The 21,039-nt window shown below is 34.4% G+C and overlaps 1 protein-coding gene across 3 annotated transcripts in view; it reads right to left on the bottom strand.

The window, feature by feature from the left end:
* GPATCH2 (G-patch domain containing 2) overlaps positions 1 to 21,039 on the bottom strand; it is a 172,026-nt gene that overhangs the window by 134,449 nt on the left and 16,538 nt on the right. For 2 of the 3 annotated variants that reach the window (XM_045809615.2, XM_045809614.2), the window contains 2 exons: positions 18,045 to 18,227; positions 17,499 to 17,578 (listed from right to left, as the gene is read on the bottom strand). In XM_045809615.2, coding sequence (XP_045665571.1) covers positions 17,499 to 17,578; positions 18,045 to 18,227 — 263 coding nt within the window. Of the gene's footprint in view, positions 1 to 11,923; positions 17,372 to 17,498; positions 17,579 to 18,044; positions 18,228 to 21,039 lie in introns of those variants that run through there. The other variant, XM_045809616.2, reaches the window with a different exon arrangement.

Genomic DNA, 21,039 nt, shown 5'->3' with positions numbered 1-21,039 from the left:
GTGTGATGTTTTTCAAATAGTAAAAATAGTTGGAACAAAGTGACAGAAGCTGGAAAGCACAAGACACATTCAGGATGCATCAACCTGGGAAAATCAAAACATGGAGATGGAAGATGAGCAGAAGCCCAAAGATCTAGACAGGAAGAAAAGGAGTTTACATGCTATTTGGGAAACCAAGGGGCGGGGGGGGGGGGGCACTGAAAGATTTCAAGTTAGAAGTCAAATGGGTCAGAAGGATCACATTAGGATTTGAGGAGAGCTGAGGATGGGGTGAAAGAAAGAGAATGAAAGGCTAAACAAGAGTTAGGCTGAGTCAGTGACCAAGAGACTGAACTAGAGAATTGGGGGAAAATACATAGATTGCTCACTGACCTTTCAAAACATTTATTTTTGCTTGAAAACAGTAAAAATTTACTTGGCAATTCCTCAAACTATGGCTAAAAACATTAACAAAATTTCAGCCTCCAGGACGGAATCACATTCAACTGGAAAGAGTACAAAAAGGCAGGTGGGGGCATGGGAAAGTCTATGGGACCAGGAATCAGTAGGTTGTTGGCCCTGGCTCTGTCTCTTCCTAGTGATGTCACTTACTTGCCTTCCAAGTACCTTAATTTCCTTTTTTGAAAGGTGGGTAGAAGAAACCTTCTGTCCTTCACAAAACTGACCACCACGTAAAGGTGACAACTGTGATATTATAGCTGTTGTTAAAGTCTTCCTAACGGACAGTAACACAGCAAAATCCTAACACTTAAGCAATAAATCGACTCTATCGTTAGCCAATGTTTATAAAACCACCAGAGGAATAACACTTAAATCTGTTATTGGTGTTTTAAAAGAAAGGCAGAGCATTTCAGTTTATCATTTTTTATTTAAAAGAGCATGATTTGATTTACTTTCATATTTAATGTGATGGGAAAATCAAGTTAGGAAGTACATGTAAGTCAGAGATTACTTTTAAAGTTTTTACAGCTAGCTAAATTTATGAAAACGTGCCATTTGTCAATACAGAAATTAATTTGGTAAGTCCAAATGAGTATTATACTTTGTATTAAAGAAGCCACATATCAAAAAAGTTACTAAGTTCACAGCTGAAAAAAAAAAAAGCACTATTTTTAGATAAATAAGTAAGACCTGCCTGTAATTCATGTCCGATCTTTGCCTTAGAAAACATCTGTTTTCTTCACCGTGTAGTTAAGCCCAATCAATGAATTCTACTTTGACTATTCTGGCTACAAAAATCACCTTTTTAACTGCTAACTTAATCGTTTGGCATCTTATATATTAGTAATGACACAAATTTGCTAAGGAGTTACAGGTTAATTCAAATTAATGTCACTTTCATTTCTAAGAGTATCCACTCCAAAATCTATTTCAGAATTTTATTTGATAGAATATAAAAAGTATAGACTTAACATCAAGTCTCGGAACATGTTGAGAACACATTTCTATGTAATTTGTGGGCAAGTCAACTGATGCTTACTTCATTTTTAAATTTTATATAATAGCACAGTGGAGGTAGAGATGGAAAATAAAATGTACCACTCTGAACTTCACTATGGAATATGTGGAGGAAGGTATAAAATTAAAATGACACGAGTCAGTGTTCACCACAGAGTATATGAAGGATTTATTTTAAGTCTCATAGTAATCTTAAGGGTATAAAGAAGGAGAGATACTCATGTATTATGTATTAAATTAAAACCATCACAATGATTACATTCTAAAACATAGTGTAGGTGAAAAACCAATGTGATTGCACACTCAGGATATATTAAAAAAGAATAATCTGAATGTAAATGTAGAGATTAAAGTGTATCTGGAGATTAATAAGGGGAAGATCTCTGTGTAGGAAATAGACTGAACATAGCTGGTTATGTATGCTTCCTTTCAATGACACTTTTGGGTTACTGTAACCAAAAGAAAATAAAAGCAGACACCCAATATGATCAATATCTGATCCTAATTCAAATGGCCATTTCCTCTTTTTCATACTAAATACTTACATGAAATGATGACACAACCCCATGTATTTCTTTCTTTTCTTTTTGATTCCAAAATGGATCTATGGCAACTATCATCTAACAACCTCCTAAATGCTTGTTTTATGAATCTGGCCCTTACTCAAGAAGTTACATTGGAAAGTCTTTTAATCTCCTTCTGAAAAGAATTTACTGGATTGCATTTAAGTTCAAGTTCAAGGGTATTAAAATGTACAAAGGAGAGTGAAAAAGGTGCTAGGTTATAGATTTTAACTTCTTAACTAGAAAACTGACTCAAAATAGATTTTCTAATTTACAATGAATCAAAAGAGAAAACATTAGACCATAGCAAAAGTGGCACAAATGTATCAAAAACCAAATGAATAAACATTTGAGGAGATTTATTATTAGAAATTGCAATAAATTTTGGAAAGATGAATTGATTTTAGTTAAAAGGTATAACTGACAATTTATTGGGCGGGAAGATGCATTATTTTCCAATTGTTATCCATCTACAGTAAAACTGATTTGTGTCCTATTGTATTTTATGGAAAAGGAGAGTGCAACTTTCAGTGATTTAGATTAAATGTATTAATCATAACCAGGCACTGTGAACTATATATCTACTATTAAAGAAGATTTTTGACATTTAATTCTGTAGCAATATTTTGGCTCTGTACCACTCTTCCTAAATCCAATTCCTGCTACAGTTGGCAGATTTCTCCCTTTTAATTTTATGAGGCTTAAAGTAGCATTTAACCACCCATGCGGTAAATAATGCGGGATTAGAAATATTTAGTGTTTTGTTTCCCTTTCAAGAGTGGTAATCCATCAAATCCAAAAATGTTCTCTAAAATTTTTCTATATTTTTGGCAATCTCTAATATATGATATCATAAAAACTATAAAATTAAATAAAATGCATTACATAGCCAGAATAGATCTGCTTTTCTAAAGAACTGCCTTAACCTGAAAGAGCAGGTAGAAACCTCTTTGAACCAGAAACGTGGAATCCTTATTGAAACACAAAACAAAATAAAATAAAAAATATGGATTAAAACATGATAACTAGATTAGAATCTTTTAATTTTATTCCCTCAGGTAACAAATCTTAATGAGGGTGTGCAAATAACTTTGAAACTGCTTAACCATTTAATATCTTTCTGAAACACGACTCTTGCAAGACAAGGTATTAGAGTTATATAGGAACACAATTACTGAACACGTAAGATGTATTAAGTATTTGGCTAAGTGCTCATAAAGGTAAGAATAAATTTTAAGTTAGTACATTTATTATGTAATGCACATTTACTCCCAATGAATAAATTTAATAATTTTTTAAAAATAAGTGAAGCACAAGACAAAAATGAACTGACTAACCTATGGAATTTAATATTCTAATTATAATTTTGAATAGTTTCAGAACATTTTTATATTTAACATGTGAGCTTAAAAATAATTAAAAACTTCAATTAGAAAGTATATTCTGTTAAGTCAAAATAACCACCAGAAGTAAAACTGACTTTAAACAAAATCAAATTCCAATTTTTAAATTTTAATTCATATAAAATGTTAATTTTGGTTATTAGTGAATCCAAATTATTACAATACTCATACTACGACTGCATGCGGTACTTTGAGATCTATCAAAGTAATAAGTAACCTGTCAAACGAGTAATTATCTATATTTAATCTATATATAAAACAAATGGCCCAGAAATGAGTAAAGTCTGTAATTCACTCAAGACACGTTGATGCCATATATTCATCGTGAGAACATCTAATTTCTTCATACATATTCATATCTTAATTCACTTTTAACAAAGTTTATGATTATGACTGTTGTGAAAACAGTGTATGTCCTTCTAGTGTCTAAATGAAATCAAGGATTACCGGCCAGCGATAAAATAATCTAAAAGAAAATATGTGTGTGTGTGTGTTTGTGGAAAAGCCCCTTCTCATATATAAAGTGTCTGCTTTGCCCTTCTTGCCCTTCACAGTACTACACCGTGGAGCTGGGAGTTATATGTTGGGAAAAATAGGAGGAGAGAACTCATCCAGTCAGCTAGACAGCCAGCACTTTAAGGAACATTCCAATGGAAATAAAGGCCATTTCAATTACAAACTTAAGATACGATATATACAACAATGTGTTAGGAATGTGTTAGTAATATATACAATACATGCAATAATTTGTTGAGGAAACAGGATGGCTCTAAGATTTTGTCTGATTAAGAAGAATTAGATTAATTGGTATTTCTCATAAACAGTCAATTCCAAAGGCTGGGCATGTAGTAGTGTTTTACGAAGCTATCTGAGGAAGTAGGTTAGGGAAAAGTCATGATAGTAATAAATATGAAAAAGACTAATACCAAATTTGCAGCGTGAATCAAATTATTTATTTCAATACAATCAGCAACAATTTAAAAGGGTGAATTAAGAATTTGATGACAAAAATTCTTGACTCTTTCCTCGAAACGAGAACTCAATCAAATTTTGAAGAGGATAACGCTTACAAGTTGACAAGGAATTTAAGTTTCAAGCCCCATGGTATGTTCAAAAGACATATCATTGTAATTCCAGCTAAAAATACAGAAGAGACCAAAACTTCTTAAAATTTTCATTTGTAAAAGGGTTGGTATTCAACCCTAGCTCTGATCCTTTTTAATGAAGCTAATGCTTTGAAAATCTGTGAATCCTCAAAATGGGAATTACCATAATACTTATATTGCAGGATGGATGGAGACTGTAAAGATGCTCTTTACTAAATACCAAATGCTATTTTAATATTTGTTGCTGCACTAACCTTTTTGGAGAGGAAGAAAACCTAACTGACAGGTAACAGAAAATTTACCTTCTAATGGGTAAGAGAAAGAAAAGTTTTAAATGTCAGCAAAGACCTAATAAGTTAAATCAACAGGTTAAATCAAACGACAGGAGAGAAAACACGTGAGTTAGAAGTGGAAGAGCTGATGGGAGGAACGGACAGCATATTTATGTGATGGAAACGATTACACTGAAAAATAAAACAGATATTCAATTCAATACATTCAAGTTAATCAACCAAACTCAGAATGACCTGCCCAATATATTCATTAAATTGACCAAACTATCTGACTGAAATGATTATTTCTAGGCCATTAGGCCCAGACATTTTTTGAGAAATTAAAAATTAAGTATAAATATATTTTTACGCTTAAGGAGAGGCTGTATAGCTTGATGGTTAAGTCCTTGGGGAGCTGGCCATGGGAGCCACAGTTTACATCCTGACACTACCAATTACTAGCTGTGGCCTTAGGTCATTTAAGCCATTTGTCCCTGTTTCCTGGTTTATAAGATAGAGGGGAGAATAATATTTACCTCAGTAGGCTTTTTTTTGAACATTAAATGAATTAACATACATAAAGAGATCTGGGGCTCCTGGGTGCCTCAGTCATTAAGCGTCTGCCTTTGGCTGGGGTCATGATCCCAGCGTTCTGGGATCAAGCCCCGCATCAGGCTCCCTGCTCAGTGGCAAGCCTGCTTCTCCCTCTCCCATTCCCCCTGCTTGTGTTCCCTCTCTCGCTGCCTCTCTATCAAATAAATACATAAAATCTTTAAAAAAACACACACCAAAAAAAGCCCCATACATAAAGAGATTAAAACACCACCTGGCAAATAATAAGAACTCAATAAATGTTAGGTAATATAATTCATAGTAATAAAATATTTGTCCTTTAATATTAGTTACATAAAAGCTGATATGAGAAATAAATTTAGTAATATACTATAATGAAATATTATGCAGCCAAATGAATGAAAAGTAAGTATAATTTATAATCTCTGACATGTTTTTTTAAAGATTAATTTTATTTTAGAGAAAAAGAAAGGGAGAGAATGGGGTGGTGGGGAGAGGGAAAAAGAGGGAGAGAATTTCAAGTAGACTCCTCACTGGTACGGAGCCCGATGTGGGGCTTGATCCCAGAACCCCGAAATCACGACTGGAACCAAAACCAAGAGTTGGAAGAGCTTAACTGACTGAGCCACCCAGGCGTCCCTCTGACATGTTTTTAAAGTGTAATAACCAAGGTACATAGGAACAGATGCTATCTTACACAGATGGGTATGGGAGGAACTGGGTGTAGGGCAAAGGCTTTCCACTGGATATTTTTTGTTCTGTCTGACTTTTAAAACCTTTGCATCTATTACTTTTGTTTATAAAAATGAAAATTACAAGAAAAGGACACTAGGTAAGACTTCCCAGTACACATAACCCACTGACCATACATTTATTTCAGTTCCCTCCCAAAGCCCTACTGACATGAAAGAGTAAAAAGGTAAAATCCCACTAGGACAAAGAGAATAGGAAAGAAGATACCACCAAACAAGGTACCTCAACAAAGTTAGGTATGAAAATCAAATGGGTGTGTGGCTGGCCATTCAGCTTTCTCCAGTCAAGGCGGGTGAGTAGAGGGTGGCAACAAAAAGCCAGCTGACTAAAGCAGCAGACTCCAGAAAGATTCACAAATTGGAGCTGCCAGATAACCTCCGAAACAGAGAGTCTATTAAAAAAAAAATTGATCCCCTGATCCCAATCCTTAGCCACAGTCTTAATCATGTTACTACTGTTCCCCTATAGCACAGCAGAAGCTCAAAATTTATCATTTAAACATGTTAAACTATAATAAACAGTGGGTGTTCATATATGCAACTGATGAGTCACTGAACTCTACCTCTGAAGCTAATAATATACTCTATGTTAATTAATTGAAATAAAATTAAAAAAAAGAAAACTAAAAAGATGAATAAAAATAAAAATGTTAAACTAGAAAGGGGCCATACTGATGGGTGACATGATATACCTTTACCAGGTCAGGGGGAATTCAGTGAAAGTCGGCACAGTGAATGCCCCCTGTCCTCTGCTTTGCAATTAGAATGTTGGCCAGTGGACTCAACACTGTCCTACTCACCACCCTTGCAGCAGAGATTACTTATTAGGAGATTATTTCCAAGGGAAATCCCTACTGAATAGCAACGTTCAAGGATTCTCCAACAAAAGGTACACAAGCCCTGCGTCTGCACACTAGGCATCGAATCAGATTTTCTTTAGTGCTTTGTCAAATGAAATCCTAACGGCCATCACATCACGAAATACATACATAGAAGGACAAATAAAAGCAATGAAGAATTTAGATACTACTATTGGTAGGAAAGGATGTTACTTAGGGTTGAACTGGCTTCGTTAACTAGCGGTGGAAAACTCCCTAAAAAACAAAGGTAATAACCAGTAATCTCCATCAACACTCTCAAAATTATTAAGCACATCCTATGTGCCTGAGCTGGATTCCCACCAAGGGGGTGCCATATGTACTTGTGGATATAATGCAAACATAAGCAGAAGAATAAAGAATACAATAGAGACAGGAGAGACAATGCCACTTCAAAGGATGGAATGATCTCTCAAATGTGAAGAGTTGGAGAAGGTTTTGAAGGAAAGGTAAAGAATTTGAACTGTTCCTTGAAGGGTATGACTCTAACAGTAAGGAGAGGGATGTACCCTTGTAAGCAAAGGTGCAGTATGAATGAATGTGGCTGAACAGGAGAAAGCTGAAGGAGGCGTGGGCGTGTTGATAACCTAAGACCATCTGGAAAGGAGTGAAGTGTTACACGTCCCAGGTGAGCAGTGAAGGTAGAAAGGAACAAACCTGTACTTTACGATTAAGTCAGTGAAACTATTTTTTTGGCTGGGGTATAACCATGTTTTAAAAATGTTTAATTGGAGTTACATGTGATACGGATCAGAGGGAGGAAAACTAGAAGACAGACCAGGGACAAGCCTAATGTGTTATCAAAATGTAAGGTTATGAGTAACTACCCTAAGGCACTGAAACGAAGGGGCTAACAGGACAGATAAAGAAATAAGATTCAGACATGTCTAGATGTGGAAAGAGTGAAGGATTAAAGAGAACACATAAGCTAAAATTTAAATTGAAGAATGAAAACCACTTGGGCTCAGTGCTTCCCTTAACAAATGTTAGGTCTCCCTCTCTGTCTCTCGGTTAATTTTTATTAACCAAACTGTAAGGTACTATGGCTAAAGGCATATCTTACTCATTTTTGTATTCCTGGCCTCTCCCACAACAAAGACATCATGAGCCTCCATGACATGTGCGTACAACGGAACCAAGAAATCTGTGGCTGAAAACACAGGCAAGACACTGAATTTCTGTCAGATGTAACATACACTTATTTATTCATCCAACAAATGATACAAAACACTCTTATAAAATGTTTCTGTGGATCAAAAAATTAGAAGAGTCTATCAAAAACACATGTAAATGAAATGGAATGGGAGGAAGCCTAAGTAATAACTGTTTACTTTTTAAAGACTGTAGATTCTAAAGAAGTACTTCTAGACTACATACCTCAAAGTCTATACAAATCTGAAAGACCTCAAAAAGACCAAGTGCATGCTCTTAAATATTACTACAATTATACTGCAACCTAAAGACAAACGCACCTGCAACGCTATAATGGTGAACTGTCTATAACCAATGATCGGATAGAAATACGAAGTTCTAAGAGGAAGACGCTATACTGAGAATGGCTCAAGTCATTGCTTCTTTTGTATCCAAAGAGATCATGACACTTTCACTTTATTCCCTCAGGAAGCACTGGTCAATGTCTCAGACAACTGTCATTTAACAACAAAAATTTTACAGGTTTCACTGGCTTAAAATATTTACAAATACCTCTTGGCATGCATCTCTGGTTTGTCAGAATCCTGTTGCCTGCATGACAGGCAACAGATACCTGGTTGGCATTTTCCAACTACAGTACAGGGAACCCCTTTTTATTTCTATGACTTCTTCGTGAGTTCTCAGTTGTTTGAATTGACCTTGAGCTGGAGGATTTGCAGGCAACTTCGATACAGAAAGCGCTTGTTAAATATTATTTGGAAGTGTTCTACCCATCATTGATTTTGAACTTTTCTGATATTAGATATCTGACATATCGGAAGGCAAATTAGAAAACTTGAGGTTTATAGACCATCAGAATAATTCTATCAGCAACATAAAAGGCAGAAAACCAAAGTTGAAGCTTTGAAGAAAATGAAATGTTTGCAACATTTCTGTTTCTCCGATTTTGACTAAAATAAAAAAAAAGAAAGATAGAAAGAAAACTAATGGGGACTCTGGCAATGTCACCGCCATTTTAAAGAGCAACGAGGAAGAAGGTATTGAGTCTCCATCTGTGGAATCAAATGGTTACCAATCAGCAATCTTAATTTCTAAAGAAAGAACATTTTAGAACACATTTCAAAGGTTTCTCAGGATACAAGAGAGAAATTTTAAAATGATAAACATAATCCTGACATTTTCTAAAAATCTCCAAAGTTTGCTTTTAAGGAGATTAAAACAAAAAAACCCCAATCTTTAAACAAGCCATTTTTCTTTACTAACAATGTGATAAGCTAAGAACTTAGGCACAAATACCAAAATGAAAAAAGATTTTAAAAAAGCATGGCAGTTCAAGTATTTTTAACAATGTAATAGAAAGACCATTCACCCTGCACAATATTTAAGTGGCCACGAAAGCAGAACTACTACATCACAGAATTAAATTTCAAAACAGACATCATGATTAAATCCAAAGAAAACCAAACACCATATAAATATTTGGCACCTGCAAACTTTCTTTTAATAAAAAAATTCATTAGCATCAACAGTAATATTTTTCTTCGTAAACAAAAATGGCATTCTTTTGCCATGTACAGGCCTACCTACAGTGACATTTAAAAACTGTGAACAGTCTGGTCAGGAAAAGGAGAAATGTCTAGGACCTACCCCAACTTCTTGAACAAACAGGTTTGAGTAATGCACACCCTTGTTTCTTTTCCCAGGTTGTTATAAGAGTGACAAGAAGAAAGCACTAGATTAGTCAAAGCTGAACATTATTGCAGTCTGCAAATCATCTACCTCCAATCATCTTCATGTTCTGTAACTGTGTCACATCACCCTGTTGAATCTTCTCCGTGGCAATTTCTAGTTACTTACTCACCCTTCTCCCCCAACCAAGTTTATTTGTCCTCATTAAAACATAAGCTCCTGGAACCTTGTCTGCTTTGCTCACTACTTTAACCCCCAAGGCCTAGAACAGTATCTAGCACACAGCAGAGACTCAATAAGGATTTTTTGAATGAATGGCTACTATTCAAAAGTCAATCAGATAGAGTCCAATAAAATATAGGAGTTCAGTCTACTGTGGATCCCATCTACACGGGACAGGGACAGACCTTAGATCCCTAATCTTATAACCACCCAATGTACCCTCTCTAGTGTCCATGTGATCTCTCAAGACAAATCTGATTACCTTCACCATCCCCCTCCCTCCCAGAGATTACGTCAGTTCTCATGCATTCCCATGGACCACAGAGTCTGAAATGATCTAATTCCTGCCTACCTCACCAAACAAACCATGCCTACCATATACCCCTCCACACAAGCATACCTTATATATACTTCAACAACACTGGATTCCGTTTCCTGAATATTCCATGCTGTTTTAAACTTAAGCCTTGACCATCCACGTCTGTCTGCCAATTCTTTTCCCATTGAGTTGGTAAGCTAACTCACACCTGAAGTCCCAGCTAACAAACCTTCCTCCTGTATGAAGTCTAGCCAAGTTCCATTAAAAAGGAGTAGGAAAGGAGCAGAGCAAGAGAAATACAGAGGATATCATCATGGATGAAGCGGTCATGTGACAGCTCCTAGGTGCATTATAGGGGCTTGGAGAGATTATGAGGGACCATGGAGGGTAGGCAGGGAAAACAGAAGAAACAGAGCGAGAAAACAGACCAGAACTGAATGATGGTAAACTCAAGAACAAGATACTATATACTACCTGAGGAAGAAAGGAAAGGATTGGAATGGAGGATCTGGTTGCAGTGATTAAACCGAGGGAAGCAGTAAAACATTTTAATTATCATTTTTATTATGGCACACAACTTGACTGTGCTCATTCTTCAAGATAGCAAAGAATGCTGTAGATTTCTCAAAATAACTCACACTTCCAATAGCGTTTGGTAACCAGGAATGAAGACTATTTATGAAGAATATTTATTTATATTTATTAACAACATGACAACAGAGTGAAGAAACTTCCAGATTTCATTAATTTTGGCATAGCAAAGGAAAAACAATTTGAAAATGTTTAAGTTGTAAATGTTAATAGGATTAAATGAGTTAAGATATATTAAGGTAACTTAGAAAAGTGTCTGGCACATAGTAAGCATCACTGTAAGTCATTACTAACATTCTCTTTGCTAGGTTCCAGATTTCAGAAGCATCACAAACCCAAATGACAATATATGAAACCAGGCCAATTCTAGTGGTAAGTAATCAGAAAGGCAAGGACAAATATTTTAAATAGGTAGATAAAAAGTATAAGTGGTCAAGATTGAACACGTTTACATATTCCTTCCTAAAGGACTTTAAAAGCTAAATACAGAGAACAGAATAAGCATTCAAATACTTGGTGAATGAATAAATTACAATATACCTGTACTATTAAATATGTATATATTCCACTTTTAAAAAAGTATAATGCAATTAAGACTAAATATCAATATTAATATTGATACTACTTTTAGTGGAACAGAATGAAAAATCATTATGCAATTTTTCAAATATCAATTATAGGTATTAAATTTATATATAAAATGTAAAGTGAATAATGACATCAAAATAGAGAATTTTAAATCAAAAAAGAGACACTATTAAAATGTCTTTTGTAGAAGAAATATTTATTACAATTCTACTAAACAGTACTTCTGTATGATACAAAATCTACTTTATCTCAAAATAAGTTCTAAGAAAAAAGTATTAATTTCCAGCATGAAATCTGGATCTCAAGCTGACTTCCAGATAAGATAAAAACTAAATTATTAACATACATAGTAACAGATTAGAATATACAATATATATTTAGAATATAAAAAAATTCTAAATATATATTCTTCTTGGATTCTCCAAGTATCCAAAAATGTTTTAAGGATACAAACAAGTATCAATTCACAGACATTATAATTAAGCACTTAGTTACTAAACTCCACTGAAAAATATTAGATAATTAGCACATGGTCAGATTACAGTTGAAGACACACACTGTGTGTTATTTTAAATAAATCATTTTAGATTTGTTTTCTATTGTAAAATTTCTCAGACTAGTCTAAGAGAAAAGTTTACGTAGTTCCCTTATTTAAACCAAATCCATTTAAAATGATCCTTCTGTTATAAAAGGCTGTAAATCAGACTAAATATTCCCACTATAGTAGCTTAAGAAACAATAAAACAAAGGTTGAGCAAGACATACAGAGTAAATCATTATAGTATCATTATCATTATCAATATGCCACTCATGAAATCTGGTCTGGTCTTCCATGATATACTTCATAGAAAGAAAATATATACAATATTCCCTTCTCTTACACACTGAAATGACTCAAGATTCTAAACAGACATAAATTATTTTGAGGGCTATTTCATTGTTGGATATTAACAGTATGCTTTCTTGTACAGCATGACAATTTAGATTAAGGGTTGATGTTCACATTTTTTTCAGATTCTTAACTTGAGGAACACGTATAAATAAACAGTCCCTTAAATCAGATTCATTTTCTTTGACAGAATAACCACCACCATCACCACTATATTTGTTCTCATTTCATCTATACAAAAAAATCGTCACTGAATTTCATCATCACTGAAATGATAAAATTTTTAAACAGAACCTTACAACTTTTAGGTACAATTCCTTATCTAATACTAACGTTGAATTGTAGGTGCTATATTTTATATGGAATCATTTCAACAGACCACTCAATTTGAATGCTAACTTAGAAAAATGTAACACCTGTTCTAAGCATCAGTTTAAAAACTTTTTTTCTGTTTTAGAAAAAAAAAGAAAACTTTTTTTCAAAAGTCTCTTGCCTATAGAAAACAATGATTAATTAGGATGCTTAGGGGTAGGATATCTTGGCTAACTGAAATGCTATGCTTAAGTCAGGTTAATTGGATTCACTTTATAAGTACTACACCCCAAAACGGATCCTCTGATGGATCATTATTCTGAGGATTATTCACTCTGAACTGTACTTGATGCAAAAATTCTGGAAATACAGGAGATTCACCCTGCATCTCCTGGATAATGGTCCCAGAATATTCCTGAGAATTAATTATCGTTTGCTTAATTCTCCTAAAAGAGGTAAATACTAGAGGCAATAGTTAATTCCTTTCAACATTAAATTCTCAGAACTGTGACTGCATTCACCTCTCACATATATGGGCAAAATTATTTTTAAAAATCAGGGGCGCCTGGGTGGCACAGTCGTTAAGCATCTGCCTTCGGCTCAGGGCATGATCCCAGCATTCTGGGATTGAGCCCCACATCAGGCTCCTCTGCTAGGAGCCTGCTTCTTCCTCTCCCACTCCCCCTGCTTGTGTTCTCTCTCTCACTGGCTGTCTCTTTCTGTCAAATAAATAAATAAAATCTTTAAAAAAATTATTTTTAAAAATCAGGTAACTCTGGACCAAAAAACCTCCTAAACAGTGTAAGTCTTTCTGCGAATGTATGACCTAATGATTGAAGGTTAGTTAGGGAGAGGTATTTAGAACAGTTTTCTACTCTGCAATTAGGGTTTGAGATTTAATGCAGTGGCCATCGATGTAAAATTCATTCAAAATTACTCTTCACAGACCGTATTAAAAACAACGGCTGGTAAATGAAATATAAAAGAAACATAAAAGGTTGCAACATAAAGTATTTTAAATATTAAATATAAAGGCATATCATATATAAAATATGAAAAGGTTAAAAGATTCTGCATTTTGACCCAGAATACAAATGTTCTCTAAATCATGAGATTCTCTATTTAGTATATCTAATAATAGCAGTAAGTATCATTTATTTAATATATACTATGTGACAAAATGTTTCTGGACCTATGATGTACAAATAACCTCATTTAATCCTGATAATACTTCTGCAAATTAAATATTGTCTCTATTTAACAGAAACAAAAGATGAAGTTCGATTTGTAATTAAAAGTAAAAAGAACCAGAGTGGGGATTCACCAAGTTCAGAGTTCAAAACCTCTAACTTTTCTATAATACCACTTTGCCCTTGACAAAACTAAATAGAGTCGATCCTCATTACTATTTGAGCGTTCCACATGTGCAAATTTGCTTACTCACTAACATTTATTTGTAACCCCCAAATCATTCTTTTTTAAAACAATTTTATTTTTAAGTCATCTCTCTACCCAATGTGGGGCTCGGACTTATACCCCCGAGATTAAGAGTCGCATGCTCCACTGACTGAGCCAGCCGGATACCCCGCTCTCCAGTCAGTTCTTGTAGCACTTCCAGGGTCATTCAGGAGCAGTGAAAAATTTGTCCCCTGGTGCATGTGTGCATTCCCTACTGAGGTCAAAGACAACAGTACGCATTCCTGTTTCAGCTCTAATACTGTACACAAGTGTCCTTTTTGTGGTTTATTTGGTGCCACATTTTTCACAGTTTTGTGTTTTTGGCTGGCAATTCATTGTTTTAAATGAACCCCAAGCACAGTGCTGAAGTGCTGACACGGGTTCCTAAGCATAAAAAGGCCATGATGTGCCTTGAGGAGAAATATATGCATTAGATCAGGTTTGTTCAGGCATGGGTCATGAGGTCATGGTCATGGTCATGAGTTCAACGTTAATGAATCAACAATATATATTATTAAGTATGGTGTTTTTAGACACAAAGATATGCAAAGAAAGGTTATGTATTGATCGACTGATAAAAATGTCGTGACCAGAGGCTCACAGGAACCTAACCTGGTATTTCCCTTAGGAGCAATTGTTCAGTATTTGCCAATTAGTGTTCAGGGCGACTTTAGAGAACATAACTATGGTGAAAAATGAAAAATCCAATTGAAAACTTTTCCCTCAAGAATGTATCCATCAATATTTCAGTGAAAGATTCTTCTGTCATTTTCTTCAAAGGTCATCACTATATCTGTGCAGTCATTACTCATCTGCATAAGAGAAAGGAAACTTTTGTTGCCATTCTGTTTCATGGGTTGTAGCTACATGTGTTTGACTTTGCTCAGAAAATTAATCTCTCTTCAAAGAGATCTGGCTTTCCGGTGTGAAAGTCTAAGGAATTAAATTTCATTCTTATTCCTTGATGTCATGGGTACTGTTTAAATATGACTGTTTTGTGAGATTATGATTTTTAAGACTAGACTGTTACATACAGTATGGATGAACAAGCAACAACAACAACAAAACTTAGCAGAGGAATTTAAAAATATCAGCACAAATTGGAACTCTTACCTTTCTTGTCCAAGTCAGATATTTTATTGAAAAAAAAAAATTACAGTACTTAAAAATCCAAACAAGGACAATTCAGGATTGAAAGAAAGAAAACCTGAAGGAGCCCACTGTCTTCAGTAAAATTTGAATACAAAAAAATGTAGACCAGGAAAACAGTTTATGGCCTAATGCACTAGTTCCATGATAAACACACATATATAGTATATCTCCATCACGTGAAACTTAATCACCTTTTTACAATTTAGAGAGGGAAGGCAGCTTTTACTATGGTTAAGCCATGTATCATCAATACCATGAAGCTAGCCTATCAGATGTAATAGCTTCTATAAAATACCACAGTGAGATTGCAATAAGCCTAGAAAATGGGCTACAAATCCCAGCTATGCTCAAGCAAGCAGTGAACCAAAAATAAGAATAGGTAAAACTGAACCAAGAACTAGATAGCATTCATCTAGATTCATGATTGGTAAGGCAAAGTTCATAGGCCAAGGTTTTAAAGTGACTTATTCAGATCTAAGACAGTCATTTTACAAAATAAAATAAAAGCATTTATGTAATTCAGAAAAAAAATCACGAATTTTTACTCCAGACGACATAGCACAAAAAAGCTTACTTACAATGACCAAACACCACATTATTGTACCTCTAAAATATCACTTTAAATATGCAAAGGTAAAGATACTCAAAGTTGCACTTTATCATATTTAATCTCTCCAGTTTAGACAAGCAATCTAAAAGATGTCACACACTTTCTGCTTAACGCATTTTCTGAAATCTTTCAGATTGTAATACCTTTACTTTAGGTAAAAGAAATGTCAACTTTAAGTTTCTTTCCCAATCATCATATTTAAGTTAGCCATTAAATGCTGAATTAACAATTAATCCATACAACAATATAAAAATACAGGTGTTAAATCACAGTTTTCATCAATTATTGGAACTTAATAAAAAATATTCATCATTTTAATATACCATTTCGAAGAATTCAAATGGCCTGAACGTCGTAGAGTGTTTAAATTATACCATCAATAGAAATGTTACATTTCCCCCTCTGCTTGTGAAAATGAGCTCATGCAAGTATTTCTGACACTCACGGTGACACACATGGTCTGCCAAGGATGTGCAAGCAGATCTCACTTTTAAACATGACAATATGATTCAGAGGCATACAGTATTAGTTGAAATACCAGCTTTCACATGATTTCCATAAGCTCTAAGCCAAAATAATTTTGAGTGGTTTCAGGTATCAGACAAAGCAGATAATTTAAAAAGTAATAGTAAATGATTCTACTAGCACAGACTAGTTATCACTGTAGTTAGCTTAAAAAACTAGGATGATTTTTTGTAGTACAATGAACACTATACTATAAAATACAATAGGTTTGCAATACAGAGCAGATTTTCCAAGAAAGCAAAGTGAACAAAACAAATTCTAGTAAAGATTATCAACCTTACCTACTACTCATCTTTAGCCCTTGTTAAAATACCCTGAGTAAAATGCAAATATTTTAAATAATGCTGGTTATATAAGACTTCTCTAAAAATGAGCCATAAATGTCAATGCATCATGTTTATTTACAACAGTCAGATATGTAAAAATTAGTTCTTAACCAGTCACAATATAAACATTAAGGAATACTTATGTGAGATCTGGAAGTTTTTCATTTCCTAGCTTTTGTTAGCATTTTGGCAAAGCAAGTAATACACAAATGGATTCAATGTAAAAAAAAAATCATAAAAAGAGAAAAATATATAAAATTTACAGTAGTTCTACCCACCCTGGGCCAACCTAGATCCCTAGAAAGCCTCCCCAACCAGGTTCACTTCTGACTAAAGGAAGAATACCAGTCCTCCAGCAAAAACAGCCCCATCTTTTCATCAAAGAGGCTCTCACTTCAATGATATTCCTCCAGGGGAAGAGGACAGGAGCCAGGTTCCCTCGAATGTCATTCCCCAGATGTTCAAAACGTAACTAATTTATTAGCATTAGAAGATTTGGTTTATAGGGGAATCTCACTGGTCCAGTTTGTAGCCTACAAAAAAATGGATTATTTTTAAGTATAACATTAGAATATGAATAAAGGATGAGGATGTGGCTTTTTATTCCATAGAAATGGATACATTTCCAAACATGACAATTAAACAAAAAAGCATGCCTACCATTGAAGTTGTGGTCCCTCCTGATTTTTTAATGTTCTTGGAAGGCATTCCATGAAGGCGACTGAGTCTGGCTTGGAAACCTGGAAAATCAAAGTCCTCAGTTTAGGAGATTCTATGATCATTGTTCCTATCAATACAGAATTCAAAATAAGTCGGAGGTAGGAAACATCTTGCATAGTCGTGGGGAAAATGCAAAACACCCTTAAAAGATCTGAAGCGATGCCTAGTAGGGTTCTAATGACCTTAGCACACAACCACTGATTATTTAAGAATTAGGGTATTATTCAGGGCTTTTCTTTCCTCTTAATTGACCTTTCTAACATTTCAATATTTTCACAATGGTCCTAGCAAAGACTGAGGCAAGTCAACCTTTCTAATAATTAGAATGTGTGCATAATGTAGTAGCTGAATTACTGTTGGACATGTGTCTTTACAGCATCTTGTGTTTAGATGCTTTCGTTACCATTTTAGCCTATCCTCTTTCAATGGCTACTCCTAGATTCACTACATGCCCACCATATCCAACAGTCAGCAAGTGCTACTGACCTCTTCTTCCGGGATGCGACATAAGAGGGAAAGAACCAGTTAAGATACTTTCAAAGACAGGATCTGGTAAATTTTTGTCTAGCTCGGTAGGATCTTCCTTTTCCCACCAGGGCACAACTCCAGTGATGCCACAGGCTCCACCTGATTCCTTCTCATAAAACCAGTCACTTTGCTCATCATCACCTGTGCAAATACAAGAAATCCCCCAAAGATTCAGTTTTATTATCCTTAATACACAGGGTTATCAGATTTAGATTTAAAAAATGCAAGACAGCAATTAAATCTGAATTTTAGAGAAAGGATCTTTAATGTAAATATCTAGTACCTGCACAAAATTTTTAGTATGTCTAACTACTGCACATGGGGCATACTTATACTAAAAAATTATTTATCATATATCTAAAAATCAAATTTAACTGGAGATCCTGTATTTTATCTGGTAATCATTTACATACTCTATAAAGAAAACTTCTTATTCTAGACCATGGCTTCACTAAAATGTTTTTTAACATTACAACAAGAACCGTCATCACCAAAAAATAAGCTGTTATGTGATGTATGTTATGTATGTTTTAGAACCAATTAAAAAATGTGAAAAACAATAATACTGGTTAATTCTATGGCAAAAACTGTACAAAAATCCATTTAAGTTACTATCCTTTCCAAATGAAAGAGAAACAAGCCTTAATCTCCTATAGTGAATTAAAAGTATAAAACTGTAGAACCCGTTCTCTGCAGCTGATAATGGTATATAATTAGCTTAATTTCATGATTTGTATGGAGTGTAAAAGGGGAAACGATCATGAACAGATGTGACTAAATGAAATTAATCTGATTAAGTTCATTAAGAAATAGTTGTGAAAAAGTTGATTTTAAATGAAAAGTGACAATACCATGGAGTTTACAAAGGAACTATGCTGGACTACAACAAGCAAGGTATTTCTAAAACAGAACACTATCCGTAGTAAGTTGGACTTTTGGGAACATCCACAAGTGTAACCATGGAGAAATGATCCATTTAAAAATCAGTACTGGTGAATAGACAGTATTTTGTTTTTAAAACAAAATGTGAATCAACAGTATTTTGTTTTTAAGACAGGAATAAGGGGGGAAAAATACAGAAGAAGGCAGATGGCTTTTTAAAAATAAGTGACTGGGGCGCCTGGGTGGCTCAGTCGTTAAGCATCTGCCTTCGGCTCAGGGTGTGATCCCAGAGTCCTGGAATCGAGTCCCACATCGGGCTCCCCGCTCCGCTGGAAGCCTGCTTCTTCCTCTCCCACTCCCCCTGCTTGTGTTCCTCCCTCTCTCGCTGGCTGTCTCTCTCTCTGTCAAATAAATAAATAAAATCTTTAAAAAATAAAAATAAGTGACAAATAGCTTTTTGAATATGATCCTAGATTCACTGAAGTCTTCATGATTCTCAGAAAAACTACTAATTCTGGTTAAGAGGGTGATCACAACTGTCATAAAGTTGTTCCTTTAACAGAAAGAGATTTCTGATTTCTAAAACTCTTATTACAAATATTTTTAAAAGCAAACTAGAAAAAAACCAAGGCTTCAACTGAAAATGACTTTATGGGAAACAGGCATACTTCAAATTATGAGGGAGTGAAAAGTTTTATTGCAACTGAGGATTTAATAAAAATTAATTTAAAACAACAGGCACATTTCAAAGCACAAAAATATTAAATACTTTTACTGAGAATTACATTAAAATTTCCTAGAACAGGTATAGGCACAAGAAAAGAAAGGGAGTCACTTGAAACTAATTATCCTAGATCTTAATTTCAATTGAGACGTTATAGAAAAATGAGGTTATTTTATTTTTGATGTAATACACAACTTTGTTCTTAATAGGGAAATCAAATAGTTAAGGATTAAGAACTTGGGCTCTGAAGTTAGTCAGACCAATTAGAATTGCAGTGTTTTGTGACTAAGGAAGGTATCTCTCGACTCTATGAGCCTAGGTTTCATCATACTTCCCAAAAATGAATCTCCCAGGGTTTTCTTAAGAATAATATGAAATAAAAGAGCCCAAAGTAAATTGAACAAAAAAATGCACTTAGAAATGTAAAATATAATAAGCTCATAATAAATGCTAGCATATTATTCTAAACCATTCAAAGCTTTTCAAAGATGGACTTGTCCAAAAGTTATTTTTTAAAGATTTTTCATTTCCTTTCATTACCAAATACAAAATTTCTAATAACTTTGAGTAGACACACGTATTTCAACAAGAATTTAGGTATATTATCAAGGTAGTCAAACTCACCCTGAGCCCCGAGGTTCTAACATATTTCAGCAAAGTCTATGGTCTTTAAAACAGTATGCACCTATTTATCTGCAATATACATGGGTTTGTAAGTAAGCCAAAACGAATGATCATTTATTTTACTCTACCGCCAAGAGGATGAACAGATTAAGAAAAAAATAGCATAGGTAGTTATTATTTCCTTCTTTTTTCCTATCATTAGACTATTTATAATTTAAAACAGTACATTTTGGGGTTTTCCCCCCCTTAGAACTTACTGATTTCCTCTAAAGATTGTCAAGAAAGGCAGATAACATTTGTAGGTATGCCTCCTGCCCCCTTATTAAGGCTTTTCCTATTTTCTTCCCAAATAGGGAGTTTCAAAATAATGCCACGTGAAAGTGTGAAAAGCTTCAGGGAACTTCAAAGATGTAAAAGATCTAAGTTGTAAGACATGACTGTTTAACAGTTTACAATATTGAATTCATGAAAACTGCCTAATTACTTACAAACTAGGGAGGATGAATAAACGTCACGGCTGAATAAAAATGACAAATGACTTGCAAATCCACCTTTCTCAATGCTTACACAGTACTAAATACATTTGGAATCAGGTGGAGAATGAGAACCAGTGTTTTGTGAACTTGCTCTAAGAAACAAAATTGAAAAGACTGAGGTATGTAAAGCTTTCTTAAGGAAGATAATCCTCCCTTAATATTATTAGCTCCACTTACCAGCTTTCAG

The sequence above is a fragment of the Ursus americanus genome, chromosome 2, assembly GCF_024610735.1.
Source record: "Ursus americanus isolate L20-20 chromosome 2, mUrsAme1.1.p, whole genome shotgun sequence".
Classification (NCBI taxonomy): Eukaryota; Metazoa; Chordata; class Mammalia; order Carnivora; family Ursidae; genus Ursus; species Ursus americanus.
Note: the sequence above shows the minus strand (reverse complement) of the source record. Positions and strands in the feature narration are given on the sequence as shown.